This window comes from Perna viridis, chromosome 4, assembly GCF_037379345.1.
Source record: "Perna viridis isolate PV_CMFRI_1.1 ecotype Kerala chromosome 4, ASM3737934v1, whole genome shotgun sequence".
NCBI lineage: Eukaryota > Metazoa > Mollusca > Bivalvia > Mytilida > Mytilidae > Perna > Perna viridis.
The window spans coordinates 37,964,264-37,988,794 of record NC_142448.1 but is presented as its reverse complement, the minus strand read 5'-3'; the positions used below and the strand labels follow the sequence as shown (position 1 = coordinate 37,988,794).

Sequence of the window (24,531 nt, the reverse complement as noted above, 5' to 3'; positions counted from 1 at the left end):
CGGACATAAATTACAATCTCCCCTTAAAGGAAGTGAATCATGAGAAAAGAAAACTCGTTTATTTTTGTAAATAATGAAATATTTTAAGGTAAATATTGGGTAACAATAACAAAAAGTGGGACAGAGATGTTATTTATATACTGTTACGCACTTGTGCGGTTACTTCTGATTCAAATTGTAAAAATGACGTTGTTTTGAAAATTTTCAGCTTATTTAATGAGTATAGTGAAAGTCCAAGTTGTGAATATAATTACAATTTTCTTTATTCTTTCTTTAACAGTGCATTGCTCCAGTAATGTCATGTGGTTTAATGTGTGATACTAAATATATTACAATGGTATTGAGTATTTGTTTACATTTACAAGTAACATGATTTATGGTATTGACTGCCGTCGTGATTAGGCTATTGTATCTTTATTGTACTTGACATTTAAAAACAAAGTTCAGCTGTGAAATTAAGTAGGACAAATACCTTGGCAAACAGTACCTAGAATAACTGAGAACCTTTCTTTTTTTCCAGAAACCCAGATAGTAAAACCAGGGCCTGCTCTGGCTTTCAAAATTCTGTCCCCAGAAAAATGGTCACTTACCAATTTTTGTTGCCAATTTTCAGAAATTAGAGCCAAAATGGGTGCCAACATTTTTTTCTATTTTTTTAAAAATATGACAGTATTAAGTCCAGTGATGAGTTATCTTTGTCAATTCATCAAAATAATCCCTTCATTCATGACATACATGTATCCAAGATTCACTCTTTTGCATGTATAAAGCAGGTTCTTAGCTCTAGTCTTATTCAGGATCTAAAACCATTTTTATATGCAAAATAATAAAGTATTATTCCAGCTGTTTTATTTCTATCAAGGACTTTATATTACTATGCTCATACAGTCCCTAATTTTAAAACATGTTGACCTTTGTCCTTTGTGGTCTAATTAAGTTTATCTTAAAATATAATTTTATTTTTTATTTATAAATTTTGAACAAACTGGATTCTTTTTTCAAGTGATCAAATTTCTAGCAAACTACCATGGACCATTATCTGTGTCCCTTTTCAATAATCTCTTATTCTCTTTATCTGAATATTATAACTTAATGCCTTCAGTATTTCCTTAATTAGAATTCAGGAATCCCCATCTATTTGTGTACCAATTTTCCCGCCATAAAAGGTACATGACAAAAGTGTAAACAAATGTCATCCATTTTCTTTTATCAATTCTTGCATTTCGAAGTGTTTTAGACACTTCCTTATGGGATAATCATTGTTAATTGGATTTAATTTATTCTGTTATAAAGTAAATCTGTTTCTGAATGTATCATATGGTATAATAGGGCCGTGATACTTAAATATAGCAAAGTGCACATAGCCATAATTGTGTTTACCTTTGACCAGATGGTGAGAGTTTTGATTGGCTCAATAATAAATTTACATCTGATTGACACCTCCCAGGAGTTTATTGTGAGTCACGGTCACCTGGACTAATTACCTTTGATTGGCTTCAGTCGTAAATTGGTTATGGTCAATTAACTTTGACCATGTGTCAACACAATTGTTTAATTTGGAGAGAATATCTGTTGCTGACAAACTTCATGTCAATTCTAATATACAAAACCTAGGCGCCAAGAAAATTGGCAACTGGTTATTTTTGTCGCCAGATCAAATAAAAAATCGCAAATTGCAACATTGGGGAAGCCCAGCGCGATCCCTGTAAACCAAAAACTAGGTGTATATATCTGAAAACTCGATAAAATACATATACAAGTATATATGTATGTTATTTAAACATACATGTACTTTAGATATTATTTTTATTATATGAATTAAGAACATTACAGTACTTTGAAATTAGTCATGTGTCTTTACGATGCCGTATTGGTTATTACACACTGTTATTTGTATGTCTTGAATGTGTGATAAAATTATATCAAAAACATTATTAACGTCAGAATTGTTGCTATTTAGCAGCAGGCAGTCTATTATGACATATTGAAGTTTTCTGTTTCTTTTTCATTCCTTTGTTCTTTTTTTTATCTAAGACATGAGTGCCACAACTGGTGGTGAAAAAGGAGGATGGAAGGAAGAAAAACTTCTTGGATCTGGTGGATTTGGGGCAGTCCATTTGTGGAAACACAAAGTAAGTACATATATTAGGGCAGAAAGTCACTAAAGTTTGTAGGATACATGTGCATGCACCAGTTTGGTAGTTTGGTAAAACCATGAATTCTAATTACAAAAGACCATGAAACCTAATCACTTGCCAACTCATTAAACTACTGTACATTATATACATTGATGTCTCTAAAATGGTACTTTATAAAAAAATATTATGCATCTTGAATGTACCCTATTAAAAAAGACTAAATACATTACACAAGGCAGCAGTGCTCTGCCTAGAAATCTTAGGCAGATAGACTCAGTCAAAAATAAGGACACTTCGGCATGTTTTAATTTGATCATTGGTGTGTTGAATTGTCTCCAGTATTGAAGTCTGTTAAAATTCAACTTCATGTATGGGACTTCAAAAGAGTGTAATTGAGTTTTGGGTGTCCCAAGCAAAACATTACAAACCACCTCTTCATATATGCATCCTACGTCTTCCTATATACATGTATATGCAATGCTCTATTTATGAGCGTTTCCTTTAAAAATATTTTAGAATGGAGATTACATAGCTCTTAAGCGATGTAGGGTACAGAATGAAATGACAGCTCGTCATAAGCAGAGATGGGCCCTGGAAGTAAACATTATGAAGAAATTGGACCACTCCAATGTTATTGGGGCTAGAGATGTACCAGCTGAGTTAGATGTAGGGCCAGATGATTTACCGCTGCTAGCCATGGAATATTGTTCAGGAGGAGACCTAAGGAAGGTATCAAGAAAATCTTACTTCATCCACATCTACTTTTTCCTTTTTTGCCACTTTTTACAAAATTTTAGGTTGTATGGGATCTCCCTTGTTGGTCCATCTGTCCTTGTTTCTTTTGAGCTCAGATTTTATTTTAACGAAAAGTTTAGTTTTTATATGACTGAAAAAGAATTGCTTAACTTCAGTTGTGGTTGACCAATTTGTTCTGAAATTTTTATATGATTTTACTAACCATGAAAGGAAGATTCATATTTAATTTGGAATTCGTGGCCCCTCCTGTTCTAGAAAAATGGGCAAAAAAGTGTGAAAATATGTGTTATGTTAAAACCCTTGTGGAATTTTTGTTTTCTTCTGATTTTAGTTATTCTGTTTTTATTGTGTTCTTTCTTTAATTCTGGTAAATAAATGCGTCAGCAGATTTTATGTGTTTTGGACCATTTCCAAATTATAAAGGGGTCCAAGTTGGGCAATGCCCAAAAAATTAAATTTTTTTATTTTAAGTCAGATTTAAAAAAAAAGTTTCTTGGATTCCTAAAAAAAATCCCTGTCTGCATTTTTTAATCAGATTTCAGATATTTCTTACGTTTTTCTAGTTATAAGGGGTCAAAGGGGCAATATATGAAAAAAAACGACTCTTTATTTTTGGTCTGATTTTAAAAAAAAATTATTGGATTCCTCATTAAAATCACTGCCTGCGTTTTTAAATCAGATTTCAGATGTATCTTGAGTTGAGATATTGAGTCATACCAAAAACTTATAATTAGTAGTCTCTGGATACTGCTCTTCAGCCAAGCACACTACATATATGGTGAATATGATTGGTTAGTTTGAAGTAGGAGTGTCTGAGTGGGGTGACCTATAGGCTGTTGCTTTTATGAGCTAGCACGTAAAAATCTGGATCAGGTTATGAGACTAGTACTAAGCAAGGTCTTTTTAATTGATCAAGCATTATAGTTTTGAAATGCATGAAAATGTCTACCATAGTATAATAACCACAGTTAATTTTTAATTCAGTCTATTAATTTTGAAGATATTAAACAAACCAGAAAGTTGTTGTGGCCTAAAGGAGTATGATGTACGATGCCTGGTAAAGGACATAGCATCGGCTGTTGAGTATCTCCATAGTAAGAGGATCATACACAGAGATCTCAAACCAGAAAATATTGTTCTACAGCCCATGGAGGATAAGGTATAATTAATTTGGCCAAATGATAAAAAGAATTGTTTATGGCCAGCTGTTTTACTGACTGTCATTAGATTTCTTTTTGCATGCGACTAAACATGCATGTACATTAAACATATACATGTAGAGTTATATTACTAAAAGTGGCAAAAGAAACTTGTATTTTTTTGTGGGGGGTGGGCGCCATGAGTTCACATGACTTCACCTTTAGTTTGTTTTTTTCATGTTACTTGAGTGTATAGGAGAGTTCTTCGTGATGTCATCACTTACCTGTGATTTAGTTTTGGTTGGCAAAAATATCCATTGAGTGGCATTCGGCATCAGCTTTAAATAGTCATAACTTTTTAATTTTTTAAGATAATTTAAAAATTATTTTGTTCCCTTCACTGACAATAAAACTGTTTTTATCCGTGAAATTTTTAATTAAATATTCAGTGATTAGACTACATGAGCACAAAATTTTTTAAATAATTTAATATGAAAATGAAGGTTTACATACAAATAACATTTCAAATTTATTTTTTAAGTAGAAGAGTTTTAAATTCCCATTCAAATACGAATAATTTTATCTAAAGAAAAAATTTTACAGAACCAAAATTGGATATGAAATAAGAACGTTATAAAGTTTTGAAAATTGGGATTCTAATCAAGAAATTGTCAAGTGTTTATTTAGTTGTTTATTTGCCAACCAACTAGACACTTAATGATATGCAAATAAGTGAATATGACATCACTAATGAGATTGATGAACTGTACTTTAGGGGCAACTCTTTCACTGAACCTGTGTATAATGATGTTTTGGGGACAGCTGCAGCCTGCCTTGTGTTATGAGGATTTCTTCATTGTTGATTGAAGACCAATGGGTGGCCTTGGGCTGACATTTTTATTCTGGTTGGGTTGTTGTCACTTAAGAATATACATATTCTTGTTATTAAAGTTGGTAATACCAGTATTCTATAGCATTCCAGGTCACTTATAAAAAAATAAGCTATTGGTAACTACTCTATCTTAATATACTATCATTGATCATCATCAGATTGTTTTTATGCTTGGCACAATGAGAACAGAAAGCAAGTGCATATGACCAATTATGTATAATCTCAGACTGAGATTTTCATCAAATCCTTGAGCTTTTCCATTAATTATGATTTCAAGTGATTTGATTTGTTTAAATTTGAGGGAAATTTCAGTTTGAGGTTCTTTATGATACAGCCCCTGTTTCTTGTGATATATTGTCCTTCCACTGCTGCCCTGAAATAGGAAGAGAGTAACAGTATTGAAGGTAAAAAAAGGTGAAATCTGTTGACAAAACAATACCGGGGGTACCAAAACAACAACAGACGAAGAACAAATCCTACAAAACAGAACACCAAAAAATGAACAGCTGAACAGCACAGACCTTATGGTGAACTTAAACGCTTCCAAAGGATATGCAAATAAAGTAAGATCAAAGGGAAAGTTTTAAAATTACTGTAGCATTGACATACATTTGTATATTTATCTCGTGTACCTGTCACTTTATTTATTTTGTACATGATTGTTTTTTAGTTTAATTAGTACTTTTTTTCTAATTACTCTATTGTGATTGTTTCTTTTTCAGATTATCTACAAGCTAATAGATCTAGGTTATGCCAAAGAACTAGATCAGGGAAGTGTGTGTACATCCTTTGTTGGAACATTGCAGTATTTGGTAAGTTGGTGTACAATACCTGTCAAATTCGACATCTGGAAATCTCAGAATTGAGTATTACCTGACACATTTTATATGCCTTTCTTTTTAAACTTGACATATTTTGGTGCCGATGTCTGTCCAGCCGTCATTCACACAATAATTAAAAAATTCTGCCCCTAATTTTTATGAAAGTTTAGGGTATTATTTTTAACCCTAGGATTAAAAGTTTTTTTTTTTTTTTTTTTTTTTTCAAACCAATCTTATCCAAAGACAGTACCAACAATAGTTAAGGATGTTCCTATCTCATGTTCAGTGATTTTTGTCAGATTTTTGGCAGGAAGTACAAGCATACACACTATGTTACTACCAATCAAATGCCCCGTGCTACTAATATTTAACATTGAAGTCTAAATAGTATCAATGAATAAATAAATTTACTTTAACCTCTTCTAAACTAGACTTCAATGTTAATAATTAATAGCATGGCACATTCAATTGATTATAGCACACTGTGTATGCTTGAACATACTGTCTCTGACTCTTCTGGTTTTAACCGTTTCATTACATAAATATTTTGCCCCCATTGACCTCAACTGTTTTTTTTCATAATTTCATAAAACACACCTTAAATGTCATTTGAAAAGTTTTTTATGAGGTTAATGTTATTTCTTCTTGGTTTTTAATAGATGAAACCTACTAAGACAAAACCTATTGAAAATCAACTTTGCATGTTTACTTCAAGAATCTTTTTGACATCTACACTTTACAGTTTTATATGTTTCTCACCCTAAATTCAAATATTATATATTTATAACTTTTTCAACCTGAAGTTGTAATTTAATGCATATGGAAAAATGCTCACTTCTCAACAATATTTTTAAAGTCTTACAAATTTGAACTTTTAAACAAATGTGTTTTTACTATAATTAGTACTGTATTCAATTCTGTGTTGATTTTTCTATTTTTATGGTCCACAGACAAGCATGAAAGAAAGGACCACAATGTTTTTTTTTTAACACTACTAATTTCAGAAATATCAAAAATTAAATTACATACCTGAAAATAACCAACAGCAAAAATGAATATGTTGACATTAAATTCATTGATATTCCTATATCTTATTATACAGGCACCAGAGTTGTTTGCTAGTCAGAAGTATACCTGTACAGTGGACTATTGGTCATTTGGGACTGTTGTATTTGAATGCATTACTGGTGTTAGACCATTTTTACCTCAGTCCCCTCCTGTTCAGTGGTAGGTATTTTTTAGACTACAGTGGTCCTTTGGGACTGCTGTATTTGAATATATTACCGGTGTCAGACCATTTTTATCTCAGTCCCTTCCTGTTCAGTGGTAGGTATTTTTTGGACTACAGTGATCCTTGGGACTACTTAAAATACTGTTATCTACATACATTTGTTTTTACATAACAGGCACAGAGAAGTCTGTCAAAAGTCTCCAGAAGATATATGTGCTTACCATGATATGAATGGTGATGTTAGATTCTCCAAAAATTTGCCGGTGCCTAACTATCTGTGTCGGTAAGTTGTCTTTTTGCATTAAGGACAAAAGTGTAAAAATGTAAAAAAAAGTTTTGATATCTTGATAATACATTTTCAGAAAAAAATATAGCAGTCATCATCAAAGCTGTATGTAGAGTTGTATTAAATGTGATTTAATCAGTGTTTTTTAATTGATGACAAAATTAGATATCCTATTATTTTTTTATTCATAAGAGTAGATTTTCATATATATGTGAATATATGATAGTCCACTCTTGTATATATACATATTTATCCTGCAAACAAGCTTTCTTTAAAAAAAATTAATTGTGACGAATAATTCAAAGCTTCATTCCTCCACTGCATAATATCTTCCCCTGGTAACCTTTTCAGTTATAAGCAATGTGAAAAACAGGAAATAGGTAAAAAGTTTAATGGTCACCTCACTGATGTCACAGTCAAAAGATTGCTGAAAAAAAATATTTTGAATACATTTTGCATGTTATATTTAGAAAACGTGGATGCATGATAAAAACAAAACATGCACATTGCCGAAAATATCAATATATTTTTTTTGTTCTTGCTTCAAAACAGTCAGATGAGTTCAGGGAACTCTCGTGATCTGATTGTCCCTAAAGCTCATCAAATGAATTCAATATTTTCCGGCAATATACATGTATTGTGTGTGTATATATCTTTTGGTTGTTCCCTCCATAGGATTTGAACTTGTACCGCTATGACATCTAAGGCACAACTGCCTGCAGTAAATCCAACACCCAAAACCACTCAGCCAGCTAGGCTTTATAAAAATATAGCTTTTGCTGGCCGGGTCATTCCGCCTCGTAGGATTAATCTAGGGTTGTAACATAGTCCATGATGTATGGAAGTATGGGACAGCTCATCTAGGTGTTGTTATGTTGTATGGAGGATCAAATTAATGATGCATGTCACAATAAGTCATTATAATACATACATGGACATCTTAGAATGTGACGACTCTATTCACTACACTGCTCCATCGGATCAAATTGAAAAAGATAACAAACACATTTGCATGATGTTTCCTCGCTCCTCTACAAAGAAAGTACTTCCTGTTTACTGTATGGTTTAGTAAAATTTTATGTAATGCATTATGGAAACTTTCATAACAAACTTCTCAGCTTCTTTTAGAGGGAATGGTGAGATATTTGGTCCATTGCTTTTGCATGTTGACTTGAACAGGGTCTCCCCTATCCATTTTTGATAGAAATATTTGAGTTGGGGTATTCTTTGCTTGATATATCATACAACATCTTGTTTGTCTTTCTATAAGTAATTCTATCCTTTTTTCTCAGGCTTGAAAAGTATATGTTTTGAATTGATTGTTTTTTATTTGTGTATTGTAGAACACTCCAAGCCTACTTTGAGAAATGGTTGAGAATGATGTTAAGATGGGATCCTAAATCTAGGGGTGCTGGTTTACAGGACAACAGGCCTAAATGCTTTCTATTTTTAGAAACCATATTAAATATGAAGGTAAAGTATGAAAAATTTTGAAACACAATATTTTTTTTAAATTTCTTTTTTGAAAGCAACAATTTTCCTTCTATCCAAGCATCTGTTGGAGAATTTTTTTCCAGACTGGTAGATTTAGAAACCAAACCATGAGTAATCCCAAAACTTCTTTTTTAAGTCCCTCTATATCAATTAAAAAGTATTTAGAACTTTGGTAAGCAAAACATCTGTCTAAACAGAACACCAGTCTAAACCAAACACCTGTCTAAACAAAACACCTGTCTAAACAGAACACCAGTCTAAACCAAACACCAGTCTAAACAGAACACCAGTCTAAAGTGAACACCTGTTTAAACAGCATATGTGTCTTAAACAAAACACCTATCTAAACAGAACACCAGTCTAAACTGAACACCTGTCTAAACTGTAGAAATTTTAAAGTCTTAAGGGGGATCAGTTTAGACCAATTGTAATGTCTGTAATTGTTTTAAAAAAATGTGAAAAAATTGCAATTGCAATATTTAAATCTGAGGTTTCGGTATTATAAATACTACTTTTCCTAAATATCTCAAACATACAAATATATATTATTCACCAAAAAATGACAAAATTACTATATTAAATGCTTTCAAAAATTACTGAATTTACAATATGAAACGTTTCCTTGTAGATAGTACATATATTAGATGTTGCCTCTAACTTTGAACTCCAAGTATTGTCGTACCCCATAACAGAGGGAATGCCAATGAGTGAGATTCAGCATTTGATTGAGAAAGAAACAAGAATTCCAGTGACAGAACAGGATATATTATTAGCCAGTGGTGCTAGTCCTGATCCAAATAAACATGCTACACAGTGTTGGAATAGTCCAGTATGTACATGTACTTTTCAAATAAAACTGTGAAGGAATTTTCATTTGTGAGTGTACGTTTTTGGGTTTATTTTTGAAGCAGTAATAATTCGGTAATAAACTTTGTTTATGTTCAGTCTAACATGTCTTAAGATACTATGAATAAAATATCCCTATGATGTTCATAATTGCTTATTTAACTAGGATAAAAACTTTCAATCAACCATTTATTTTTTTTGTTTTCATTTCGATAGAAGTCAATTTTGAGTTGTCTTTTGATAACTATTTTTGTTAAGAAAAAAATGATAAAAAAATACACAAAAAAAACCAAAAAAATAAATATATATTTTTACATTAACATTAAGCTTATTATAAGATGGGGGCTTTTGTCTGGGAGCTTTTATCTTGGGGGCTTTTGTTCTGGGGATTATGTCCTAGACCCTTATGTAGTGCATTCTATGTAAAATTAATCTGTAAGCAAAGACCACCTGTCTTAAATGACTGGTATTTTGTTTTCACAGGAAGTTCTCTTAAGACAGGGTTCATTGTACATGTGTCATTGTTACTACAGGATCAGCCTGGTTCTTTCTCGGATCAGTACTCTATCAAATAAAATTCCTCTGAACCAATAAAAAAGTTCTCATTTTAATAATCTTGATGACGCACCAGTTGACTGAATTCTAATTATATCAATCTTTATGGTATATTTACAGGGAGATGAAGATTGGGTTGTGTTTCTATTCAGGAAGGGTGAAGTCATTGATTCTGTTAACAGCAGGAGAATGTACAAGCCATTCCCACCACGGGTCCAGGATATCGTTAAAGAATCTACTATTATATTGCCATATCAGGTAATGTTGTCTATATGAAAATGATCCTTATATGTTTAATTTTAATAATTGCCCAATTTCTAGTAGTCATGTGGTTGAAATATTTGGAGGGAAAAAAAGTGACTGAAATCCTTATATGATATTAATTTTTACCTGAAAGTAAGAAATAGAAATAAAGTGAATAAAAATTCAGCAAAAATGGAAAGGGTATGTAACATGTTTTATAATAATAAAAATTATAGATTCAGTGACTGCATATTATTTGTAAGTATTTTGTTCAATGCATTTCAACTGCTCAATTAAAACAGTTGCTGTATAATTAATTGTATTATCCACAAATTCGCTTATAAATTACTGTGACATTTTTGATATCTAGAGGAATATTTTAAGAAGCCAACAAACCAGTTGCATTTCATAACGCCATATTTCAAAATTGGGTAATAAAGACTTGAAACGCTTTGATGCCAATTGATATTTTATACCCTTGAAAGTGTAAGCCAGTCCTCCCTTTGAAGTTTGACAAATGTTAGTTAGTGAGACCAACCATTAAATTGTTAAAATTTTTTTTTAGGAGATGAAGAAAGCCTGGGGAGAAGCTGTATACTACTGTGCCCAACAGCTGTCAGATTATAAGAAACTTATACTTAGTCAGAGGGCCAGTATGTAAGTATATGTGCCTCATGTTAAATTATGTTGTAAGTCCAAATTTCTTCTATTTTTTCAGCTTTCAACAATCTCTGGCAACTTTCCTTCATCACCTGCGTATGGAGTTTTCATATCACAACTCATACGTTATGCCAGAGCTTTCCGTAAATATTCAGACTTTTTGTGCCACGCTAGACTTCATACAATTAGGCTTCTGGAACAGGGTTATGTTGCTACAAGATAGTAGTCGTCACTACAGAAGTTTTATGGTCATCATCATGAACTCATGGATCGTTACGGTGTATCTATTTGCACCATGAGAACTGATTTGGTCAAGGTGTCGTAGTTTTCCTTTCTAATTTTGTCTACCCTGGACTTTTATGAGCAGCTGGGCGGGAGTTTCTAGAAAAGCAGAGGAAGCTTACCCTACTAGTGCACCTGGTCCATGCTCCCAGTTTTTAGTAGAGTCTGAGTTGCTCATTTACTTTGGTTTCTTTGTACATTTTATTTTGATTATTTTATGTTCTTTGTTATGTTTGTCTGCTTTCCATGTCTGGTCTTTGTCCCTGGATTACATTCTTTTGATTTCAGCTAGCATCTTGGTTCCCTTTGATTACTCTTTCAGTAGATAAAACTTTTTGTAAGTTGCAGTTGGAATTTCAGTTTTTGTAGAAAAGAAGTTCTGCCTTTGTTACTATACCATTTTTATATCCAACCACATGAATTGGTAAGGTATAATGTGATACCCTTTGAAAAGTTGAGGGTCTGTCTGTCTGCCCGTCTGTGAATTTGTCCATCCCTGGACAGTTTACCAGCTGATAACTTTTGAGGATATTGTGTGATCTTTTTCAAAGAGTAATCAGGGGAACCAAGATTCTGGCCAACTTGTAGAGTTATCGATTGTTTTAAAACACAGATCTAGTTTTGAGTTTGATCAGATTATTTGCACAGAAGTTAGGGGATGAATTTAAGTTGTTTTACCATCTGAATTCTTTTGCAATTTGGTAGGGGTATCAATTTATGTCTCATTAGATGCCATATTTTTTTTTATTTTTGATAAGGTTTATGTATTTTGGAATATGTACTACATGTATAACCAACCATTGTAACTTTAATTTAACTGATTTTTACTTCACTCTAGGAGTGGACCAATACTGCACATACATTGCCTGTCTGTTCATCTGTCCATCTTATCACCATTATCTTTTTTCTTACATGTTCTGAATATTATGTTGGTAGCTTGCCCACGCAGTTTGTATTGTTTGATGTGTATTTTCTTTTTTAAGTTGAATTAGATTTTGTTGAAAAAATTAACAGTTGTTTCTTAGTCATATAGATTTAGAAGTTTCAGTCTTTATTAGTTAATTTAAAGCATATTCAAGCTTTGTCATTTAAAGTACCAGGTATTAAATGTTAGCAATATTTTTCTTTACAGGTTAAGTTTATTGAGAACTAATTCAGAATTTGTGAAACTCAAAAATACAATGATTAATGAATGGGAACAGCTGATATCAAAGAAGAACTACTTCAAAGAAAGGTAATTTTAATTAGAGTGCTTGCAAAATTTTACCTTGCATCAGGGACATGGATCTACTTAACTCTGAATATTTTGTTTTGGTGATATAACTGATGCACATATAACTTAAATAAAGAGGAACATATCAATGTTCAAATGATGCACATTATATCTGAACATAGCATATGACTTGAATATGGAAATAAGTATTGCTCTTGTATCTAAACAATAGCATATGATTTGAATATGGAATAAATATCTATTTTGAAATGAAACTAGTATTGCCATTTACCTTTCAATTTCAGATTTTAAAATTTAACCACAAAAGTCTTATTCCAGCGTCCTTGCCTTATCAAAATTTGGCAAACCAAGTGTGAGGTTGTGTTAGAAAAACCCTGTCTGTCTTTACAGCCATCCATCTGGAAGTTTTATCTCACATCTTATGAGCACAACTCTTCCTAAAATGCTTAGTGTAGCTGTCATATTCATTTCTTATGGCAAAACAATGAAATTACTAGGGTATCACATTTACTTACATGTCAATTTATTAATTGCCTGCCCTGTGCAGGTCCGGGTGTTAAACGAATAGGCCTGCAGCAGCACTAAGCTTGTCGTAAAAGGCGACTAAATAGTGCTCAGAACCCTAGCCGGGGGCTAGGGCGCTCTGCCCACAGAGCAACTGGGATGTGTGCCTCAGGTGGTGGAATGAAGTACCTCTGGCGTGTTACATGCTGGGGATGTCAGGCTATAATACGGAAAACCTGACCGCAAACCATAGTGGTGCATCGTGTTGGGAAAGGTGCCGCGTTCCTCGCACGTTAAAGAACCCTACTGTGGTATTCTCCCGGAGTATGAACCATAGGGCTCCGCCACAGGAGGCTAAATTGCCCGACCCTACCCACCTCTCCCTATTTCCAGTGGCAATTAAAATTTGTTTACCCCATTGTCCTTTTGTCCCATCCCCTTTTCATTTCATCATTTCATGATCATTTTCTCATCAATTTCATGTTCATCGTCTGAATATAGCTGAAATATTGCTGCTCAGACATTAAACCCCAACAAACAAACAAACAAACATTAATTGCCTACCTTGAATTGATATTGAAATTTTTTTACAGCTTGAAGGTAGACCTAGATAATTACAGATATTTTGCCACTAATGGTGGCCAGATAGCTGATGATCTATACCAGAAATGGATGGCCAGTGGTAGTAATGTAGAGAGCATTGATAGTCTGGTAAGGCAGTTACTATTCAAGGGAGGTAATGACCTGGCTTAGGCAACATTCTTTCCCTTTTACTATTTTTTCCTTGAAGTGACTTTTGTAAATTTGTGAAATAAATGGTATTGGGTTAACTTTATTATTTGGAATTTTTCATGTTTTTCAAATTATATTGGTTGAGGAAATAACTTGTAGATATACAGTATTCTGAAGACAAAGACACTGTTGATATATAACTTTAAGTGCATGTCCATGCAAAAATCAGGCAGTGGGTGGCACATGACATTTTTTTCACAAAGTTGTCACACAAGTATATTCTTTCTCAAAGTTGAAAGTTGGTTAAGGATGAATTGCAACAAACAACATTTAAAGAGGAATTAATTACAAAGAGAGCATTGATATTCATTAAAAAAAAGAGATCTCTTGATCATGTGCAAAATTTGGTTGCTTTGTTTAAATAGGGAGCTTAAGAGTCATTTTCTGAGCAATCCATCATCAAGTAAAAAAATCCTTGACACATATACCCTTTGTATGATATAAACATTACATTGAAACCAAAAATTCAGTGGGAAAAATTGTTGTATTTTTCATAGAGAGCCTCTAAAGTTGTTATATACCTATGTAGAATCTCATTTTCTTCCAGAAAGAGAATGTTGATAGATTGGACCAGCAAGCAGCAGCCTTACAGACAAAAATTATGGAACTAAATAAAAGTCCTTTCTCAAAAATTAGTAAAAATGAGAGGCTGGAAGAATGGTATGTATAGATTTTGTGGTTTATCTTAGTGAGGTATACTTGTTAAGGGACAGAACTCTTGAAATAGGTGATATGTTCGTATCATTTTCAATTTCACCATAGCCTATCAAGCATTCAATTGAAACAGAAACAGGGCCGTATCTAGACGTTGATGACAAAGAGAAGTTTTAGTAAATTTTGTATAGACAAAAATTACCTGTGAGAAGTGTGAGAAGTAAGCACTAAGAAGGGGAAATTTTTGGCTTATTTCTCCCTCCAGATTATGTCCTACAATATTAATCCAAGTTACCTTGATGCTTACATGAGATATATATGTAAAATGGTTTACACAAGCATATCAATAATTTTTAAGAGTTATGCCCCTTACCCTAGGTCTACCTCCCGTAATTATGAAAAATGTCTGTTACAATGGCAACCATTTTACATCCTGTGAAGAATTCTCATTTTAGTTGAAGAAAAAAAAACCTTCTTAGCAGGCATGGCTTCAATATGTCAAGGACATTTGTGGGAATTTATATGTGTAATTACATACCATAACATGTGTGTGTGTGTGTATATATATATATATATATATATATATATATATATAATTTAGTTTATTATTAAATATCTTTGAGCTAATTAATGTTTTTGAATGTATTTTTAGTGAAAAAAGATCTAGAGAATTGTATCAAGAGCTTAGGCAAGCAGGAAAAGGTATGAATTTGATATTAGAATGATACTATATCTGAAATAAGAAGATTATTAGGCCAAAAAATATGTTTTTTCTGGTTGAATACCCCACAAACTCTAATATATTAATGAAAAGTAAGATTGATCGCCAAATTTTGCTTCTGCACATATTTTTATACCCCTGTCCAAAGTAGAGGGCTGTATACTGTTTAACCCTTGTGTTCGAAACAGTTTTTTCCATTGCAGTTTTCTCAGCAACTTCTTGTCACAGCAGCTTGAAATTTTAACACATTTTTCCTGTAGGTATGCCACTTGATGGGATCCATTTTTTTGGAAGAATTTGAAAACAAATTCCTCTTTACGAAGGACTATGTTTACTTTTCACTATATATTTTTGAAAGTTGAAATTTCTGTCGCTCTTTTCCTAGCAACTACACATCACATTGACTTAAAATTTCAATATTCCTTATATTGTGCTTGAAAGCAGTGGTATCACTAGTGATCCGTTGCTCACAGATTTCTTGTTTTTTTTTTTTTTTTTTTTTTTTGGTCTGTGATTTGATCATAAAGTGCTCAGATTTTTACGTAAGGACAAGTCAATTTTTAAAAACTCTTATTTTGAGATGTTACATTTCTTACAAAAAGGTTGTTTTATTTCAGGCTTTAATAACATTTACTGTAAATATGAAGCATTTTACATGTACAGTGAAACCTGTAACTTGAACTTGTCCTATCGGGCAAGACATTCAGAACATTTACTTGTCCAAAACAAAATTAACTTGTCCTAAGTAGTATCTCTTACTTGACTTTTTATGAGCAACTCCACAGGTGTTTCTAGAAAAAGCAGAGGACGCTTACCATACTGTTGCACCTTGTCCATGCTCCCAGTTTTTAGTGGAGTTCGAGTTGCTCATTTGCTTTTGTTACTTTGTATGTATGATTTTAGTTACTTTATGATCTTTGTTGTTTGTGTCTGTTTTCGATGTCTGGTCTTTGTCCCTGGATTACACTCTTCCGATTTCCACTAGAATCTTGGTTCCCTTGATTACTCCTATAAAATTGAGAACATATGGTCATTAAGATATGAGCTTAAAAATGGAAAACAATTACATTCATGTCCTTAACAACAAACTGCTGTAAGAGTCTTTTGTGAATTTCATAATTGTTTTTTGTTACCATGCTTAGATATTTGGTTAATGCTTTTGCATGATGACTTGTACTATGTCTCCTTTTCTATGTTTGGCACTTTTTTCTTCCTGTATACTGTATATGTGTGAGTAGGAGTATTCTTAGCAGGAAGTAGCAGGCAACATCTTGTTACATTAGCTTTCTCTTATGCTGAATTTATTGTTTATGCTGTATGTTTAAGGATATAGATATGCCATACGTTGTAGCTTATGACACAGGCTGTTATATTGTTTTTTTTTTTATGTATTTCAGCGAGGGAGAATGTCAGAGATCACAAACAGATTGTTCAAGTTGTCGTTAAATGTGTGATTACGAGGGACAGCTGTTTACATGACCTTTTTACACATCTGTCGTAAGTTGCATTTTTATACACACATTTAGTAGTTGTGTTGAAATGTGTGATCATGGATATTCAATTACTTGACCTTTTTACACACACACACACATGCTCATATAATGATTGTGGTGAAATGTGTGATTACAAGGGACATCTGTTTACATGACCTATTTACACGCCTAGCATAAGTTAAATGTGCAAATTTATACAGACACAAAACATTGATTGTTGAGAAGTTACTACCTTAGAAGTATTGATGGATAGATGACTACTTATCGACTGATCAATTATGGATAGAAAAGCAATCATTGATTCCAGTTTTGTTAGGAAGTACTATGGTTGATCAAACAAAAAAATAATGGTGTAAATTTTCTCTGGAAAAGATCAAATTTAAAATTATGGGAACTTAAGATTAAATTCGTGTTTTGCATTTTATGAGAAAAATTGCAGAAATAAAATTATTGATGTATATTTCAAAGTGTTTAATGTTGAATACTGGGGTTAAATCAGTGTACACTGAAAATATGAATAAAAAGATATGATCCATAAAATGAACTTATCAGTGGTCATATGATGTACATGTAACATAAAACCTGTCTGAAGCAAACCCTGGATACTGTGGTTTAATTAGTGTACACTGCGAAAATTAAAAAAAAATATTACCTATGAAATGAACTGATCAGCAGTCATGTAATATACATGTGAAGTGAAGCATGTCTAAACACTGGATCAACCTGAACCTTGTGTAAACCAGACATTGTATGGAATCTGTTCATATCCATTGTAATCCATCTCTAACCTGTGTAAACCAAACCCTTGACTTAAGGAGGTAGACCTAGGGAAAGGGACATAACTCTTGAAAATCAGTAATATTCTTGTATCATATTCAATTTTACCAAAGCCTATCAAGCTTTCCTATGAAGCAGAATGAAGTCAGTCCAAGTTACTTTTATGTTTACATGAGATTGATGTAAAATGCAGAATATAAACGTTCCAATAATTGGTAAGAGTTGTGTCCCTTACCCTAGGTCTACCTCTTTAAGTGAAGGAAATCTTTAGTCTAAAAACCTTCATTCTTAGTATTATATGATTTCTATTGAAAAGTTTATGAATATAAATCTTACTACAAAAATTGTTACTTATGAATTCAAGTACCTGAACATTCGTTATATCGGATTAGTTAATTCATACAAATATAATTACAACTTAATATATATATGCTTAACCAAAATATTGTTTTCTTTTACCAGTAAGATATGTTCTTGTAAATATGAACTCTCACAACTTGGCCCAGAGATAAGACAACAGAACCAAGAACTAGCTGACGTTAACCAACGCCTATTGGCTATACAGAAACAGAGACAGGAAGATATATGGAGACTACTGTATTCTACGGTAGTAATCAAATTTAACCTATTTCTCAACTAATAGAAATATACATTCTCCTTCCTCTGTTCCTTCCATTACACAGAGGGATACCCATATCTTATCTGTTACCCCCCCCCCCCCCACCTCCCCCCATTTCACGAAATAGAATTTAATGAAACTTTCACAGATTCTTTATTGTCTGAATATAGCTGAAATATTGCTGCTCGGACGTTAAACCCCAACAAACAAACAAACAAACACAGATTCTTTATTACATATTCCCATTAAGCACCTTTTCTATTCGATTTTGAGCCAAATCAGTTTCTAAGAGGTCAAAAGTGCATGTTATCAAAGGTTACTGAGCTTTGCTCACTGTTGTTGGTAGTTTGAAATGTATCAAGAGACTAAGGCAATTTTGATAAAAGTAAATAATTTCTCTTTTGACCATAGTAAATGGTATGATTAACAACATTTGGCATTTTTTTACCCCATCTTCAAAAGAGGGAGAAGTATACTGTTTCAGTGTGTTACCCTTTGTCCGTTTGTCTGTCTTCCACACTTTTTTTCTGAACAGTTTTTTTTCTGAAATTTCTTGTCACAACGTCTATATGTTTTGACACAAATCATGAGTGTGCCATATCATTAGATTTAATTTCAGGCTTAAGGAAAATATCTTCCTTTTTTCACAACTCTGTTTATATTTTGAGCATGTACTAAAGTTTGGGTGGGTTCACTAGAAGTCATTTGCTCATAACATTTCTTGTTTTAGCTACAGAATAATGTAGTGATTCGCCAGGATTCTAAATCAAGTAATTCATCAACAGAGCAGAACAGTATGCTTATGTCTATGTGTGGTGATTCTTCAATGGAAAGCCATAAAGTCTTGACCGACTCTAAACATGTCAATAAAAAGTAAGTAAGACATATTAGCTTTAAAGGAAAATTATACCCCAACTCAACCAATGGATGCTGTAACGGACTCGCGTTTTTCATCCACCTGTCTGTCCGTCCAAATTTCATCCCGATTATCGTGACTCCTAATAGATGAATTGATATGGAATTTGTGATTTGACTTTGTGTAGGTAGGGGATAGGTTGTAATTGATTCTGGTTACTGTCCGATATCAACTTCCTTTAAATGAGCAGGGAAATGTAACACCACAACTTCATGTTCATCTTTGTTCTGTCATAATTGTCTTATTCATAACGATGAGTATGTCTGTTTCAACTAAAAATAATCCTTTAAATCTTAGTTTCATAATGACATGTACAGGGAGGAAGACAACAATTTTAAAACTTTCTTAGTCTCATCCTAATTATATGAAGCTCTGTGGATAAGCTTTGTCTGGTATGGATTGCAAACAATTCTATGCATTCATATTAAAACCACTGCTAATTAGGCTAATTAGAGTAAAGCATATTTAGCTCCATTATGTTAAAATATGATTTATGAGAACACTATATAATGATAAGTAATTTATTATTGACTTAGCATTTTACTGAAGTAAAGGCTGATACACACATCAAGCTACCTCTTTCAACATTGTTAAAGTATTAATTTTCGCTGTATACTAATTTTTCAATATTTTTGCGGTGAACAGAAAAGCACAAAAAATAGTACCCACAAAATTGAGTTTTAATACTATAGAGCACTTACCATTTTTCAAAACTGCCAAAATTGATACCTGCAAATTAATACGTTTACAGTATCACATAATTGTGCACCTTATTCAAGTTCTCATAACACTTCCTTTTACTAAATTCTATTATCAGATTAATGCATTGCATTAATAGGGATGTCCTTTATATGTATGCTCTGAAACATGAATGGCTCTGATTTATTCTGTTTGAAATGTTGTTTGCAGTTAGGAAGTGAGTGTTTGAACTTTAATTGCAGATAGATGCACAGGGTTTGTTACTGGGAGTCTCGCATATTTTCATTGGTTCTGACATGAGCGATAAAACAACTGCTGTTCTTTGTCAACAAAGTGAAATTTTTTTTTAGAACAAATAGTTCCCTGCCTCGTAGGTGAAGCCTAAATTCATATTAACCCATATAAGATACTATACACAAACTACTGTCAGGACACCAGTATGGTTCTTAGGATAATACTGTGGGGAATATGTTGAACTAAACTAACGAATATTAGAAAACTCCTAATGACTTCAATGAACATTTATTGCCATCTGAATCTTACTTCCACCCGAGCCAACGTCATCATAATGGCAGCGTCGACAATGGGAATGTACAAAAATGTCGATATTATTTTCCTGCGATAATTACGAATCAAAACCATAAGGATCTCGACAAATACATTGCTCCAATATGAACTAAATCTAATATCAATCTATAAATATCTTTATTCGTATCTCATTTCAGGTTAGGAGACATAGTTGATGATATGTTTAATGAACAGGAAGAACTGATGTCAACTCTGGACTGGAATTTTTTATCTCCAACCAAAAACTCCTGACAGGGGAGACAATTAATCTAGTTACAAAATAAATTCCACAACTACAGCAGTTCTGTGAAATGTGATTTTAATAGTCACTACCAATAATTTAACAGCTGTTTATCAATCATTTGATTTACCTCTGAATAACAGGACAAAGGATGTTTTTACCTTTGACTGTCAGTGTCATTATTGACGTGGCAACTCAGCAAGTTAGCTTGACTATGTATCATCGTACACAATGTACTTTGAATGGGACCAAATAATTCTAACTGGTATGAAAGAGGAGTGATTATAAATCTATGTAGTCTCTGTTTATTTCTGTAGAGAACTGGTTTATATTCAGATGAAAAGATGTTTTTTTTAACACATGTCAATGTACACAATGTACATGTTTGTTTTATTCAAAGAATTTTTCCAAATACATGTAGTACTTTCATTTATCCATTTCACCAAGTAGATTTAAAAGACACTGTTTATCATTTAACTATAATCACATCAGTTTCCATTTGTAAATAATTACACGTTTCATCACCATTATAAAAGAAACTGCATTTCCGTGTCTGAAAGCGAGATGTACACCCTTCTTTTGGGTGCCAATGGTTGATTATTAAAGAAATACTTTTGCTATCAAACTTTCAAGCCTTAGAGAAATTTTAAGTAGCACTCCAGCTAAGAATCATGCAAATTGTGATTCATGGGTGAAAAGCCTACGTATTTTTATTTTTGATATTTTGTTTAAATTGCCATAGTAAACACAAATTAACATTCAGTTTTTCATATAAGCCGTGTTCTTAGGAGATAAAAATTACATAGAATGCACTGTAATTTTCAAAATTAAGGGAGATAACTTTGTAAATGACACTCAAATACAATAGAATCTATTGGATTTTCAATGTTGATTATCTCCTAAGAGCAGACATATTGGAATGAATAATTACACATTTCATAATATAGACCCATAAGACAACTTAATTACAAAAATAAAAATATGTAACCTTTTTTGGGGGTGTATCACATTTTTCAGATTTTGCGTGATTCTTACAAATTGTTTACACAAAAATAATTTTCAGTTCTTTACATTGGCACACAAAAGAAGTTTGTACTCTTTGTTCTCTTTTCCAATTTACAGTTGTGCTTTAGCTCATATGTGATTTTTATTATAGCAGGTGTAAGATTCTAAAGAGTAGCTTATTAATACACAATTATACTTTCACTATCTACCTTAATCTGCTCAATCAGTTGAAGAAAATTTTAAGACGTTCAGGCCTTCAGGGCTAGATAATTTTTTCACATATCTGAAACATAACTGCTCATAGGGTTTTGATGAAATATTGTAGGGATTTTACATGTGAATCAATGCCTCTATGAGAAAAGCTGTAAATGTATTGATTTTCGTTGTTGCTAATTTTTGTGGATTCTGTCAAGTGACCATATTTGTGTGTATCAATTTTCACGGTTTAAAAAAAAAAAAGGTTAGTGTTACAAAGTGTTTCAGATCAATTTCATGGATACTATTTTTTGCACTTTTCAGTCCGCAGCAAAAATGAATACATTAACAGTAATTAAACTACATAGCTGCACTTGTTTTAATCTCGTTATTGTAACTCCTTGTAAACAGTGGTATGGATTATGATGATTCTTTGTGTCGAAGTAAGCTTTCATATGTACATGGCCCCGTGCAGGTCCGGGTGTTAAAAGAATAGGCCTGCAGCAGCGCTAAGCTTGTTGTAAAAGGTGTCTAAATAGTGCTGAGAAACCTAGTCGGGGGCTAGGCACTCAGCCCACAGAGCAATTGGGTTGTGTGCCCCAGGTGGTGGAATGGGGTACCCCTGGCGTGTTACATGCTGGGGTTGTCAATAGAAGATGATAATGATTTCTGAATTTCTGCAAGGAGAGACATACAATTTTTCAAAATGGGGGTCATAGGGTGTCAAACGTAGATTCAAGCAGTGGTTGGAAAATGCCTAATTTTGTTTTTGAAAAAAATGTCATTCTTTAGAGATCACAAACTGTACATGTTTGTAGTTTACTGAAATGGTAAGAATGAAATAAATTACAAGAAAAACGTTAAATATAATCTGTCGCACCTACATTATAGGATCTGCCTGGTTTCTCAATGGTCAGTCTTTTAACAAATTTTTAGTTAACTAGTTGTTAGCAGGGGAGTGCATTTTTGTGAATTTGCTTATAATAAACAAACATGGCTGAAAATTTTAACTGCTGCTGTAGACAATTAAACAATAATAGATATGATCTCTAAAGATAGAAACATACCAGTTAGTGCAAAATTTGCAATAAAAGGATCAAAAATGCTATACAATTGTGATTGCAATTAAACCTGTCTAAACCAACACCTGAGTATTCCAGAATCTTTGTAAACCGACATTTTTTGTTAGTCCTTTCTATGATTCTTTTACTATTTTTATACTCTCCTCTCTTCTACTTTAATGCAGGATGACATAAAGTGACTTTTGTATCTGTCTGTTTCCACCCCCCCCCAAATCTATGCGGTGTGGCATAGGAATACCTGTGTATGTCCATCTAGTCACACTTGTAGACACAATTCTTTAGAACGATTTTGTTAAAATTTTGTAGGATAGTCACAATATGTATTTGATCGTAATGTACTGCCATTTTGATTCTACAAATTTTACAGAAGTTATAGGACTTTTGCACTTCAACTTTTTTTCCAGCTATGGGGGACACATGACAACGAGTTGCATGTTGAATTGGACATTCTAATTATTTGTCATACCCAGCATTAATATCTGCGGTCTTTTTCACAAAAAATCGTTAGTGTAAAATTAGTCCTAAGTTATGATATTATAATAGAGTTAAGTATTCTGATGTCACAACTAAAGACTACTTTTACTCTTACAGTTTTTTGTGAAAAGGACCTCAGTTTGGACAGGTTTAATTGTACATGTATTGTGTAGCAGTTCAGTAAATTTTATGATCCAAAAAAAGCTTTAAACTGATATAGGGCATCTAAATACCAATCTTAGTTATATGTATTGTATTTTAGAAATTTGGAATTTCCTTTTAGAATTGAAGAAAGGAATTTACTTATTTTGAATCATGTATATAATTCATCTTTTCCATAAAATTATAATTGTTCATGTGCACTGCCTAAATTCTGCTAAAATCATTTCCATGCAGTTGAAATTTTTTCCAGTACAGAATTTTTTTTTATCTCATTTGCTATGGTACCGCCACTGCACAAAGCTTTTAATTTAGCAAGTAATATGAGTTTAACCATTTTATAAAAAGTCATTCCTTGTTAAAATGTAAAAGTTCCATAACTTTGAAAGGACATGAAGTTTTAATTGTCTATCAATACATTGTTCTATCACACTATTAGTTTCCAAATAAACTTTAGGGCAGTATCCTATGGCCACCCAAATGCATATCAAGTTTATATTCGACAGTGTTTATTCCAGAGATTAACAGTTGGGGTCCCTTTAGTAGCAAATTTAGGAGCCATTTAAAAAAAAAAAAACGAGGTCATAGAAATATGTATGATTAGTTTACATATTGTATTGAACTACTACACATGTTTAATTTATTAATGCCTTTCTATAAGTAAACAAGTACTTGTTCTGAAGTTATGTCTTCATTCAGTAATGGAATTATGCTTTATAGTTTTATTGCATGTATTCAAGTAAAGCTTTCAATGCACCACTGGGACACATATTGTACAAGGTTTAAGCTTCATTAAAAGGTAAATTTGCATCAGTGGTGCAATGGCATGGCCTGGAATGACTTTTATTTATTGTTCAGGTTCATAATGATTTAACAATGAACAGTTTGATTATCTCTAGTTGTATTTTGATCCTATTTGTTATTGATCGTGTAATTGCTTGAAGCATCTCAATTTTTTAAATTTTTTTTTAAGCACAGAATACAAGTCGTGATAAAAAAAAAACTGCTTGTTTTACATTATGATCGAGAGTTATGTCCCTTCTTCATTTTTTTTAA

General features: G+C 32.6%; 1 protein-coding gene across 1 annotated transcript; it reads left to right on the top strand.

The window, feature by feature from the left end:
- Positions 1-24,052, top strand: LOC148619992 (inhibitor of nuclear factor kappa-B kinase subunit alpha-like). The gene is made up of 19 exons (XM_088580472.1): positions 1-88; positions 2,035-2,132; positions 2,655-2,867; positions 3,895-4,053; positions 5,648-5,737; positions 6,849-6,973; positions 7,153-7,260; positions 8,607-8,736; positions 9,386-9,586; positions 10,279-10,416; positions 10,967-11,058; positions 12,476-12,577; positions 13,675-13,792; positions 14,421-14,533; positions 15,180-15,229; positions 16,646-16,745; positions 17,981-18,125; positions 18,868-19,010; positions 20,478-24,052. Exons 2-19 carry the CDS (start codon positions 2,037-2,039, stop codon positions 20,569-20,571), a joined length of 2,217 nt encoding a protein of 738 aa, XP_088436598.1. The 5' UTR covers positions 1-88; positions 2,035-2,036; the 3' UTR covers positions 20,572-24,052.
- Positions 24,053-24,531: the final 479 nt, after the last annotated feature.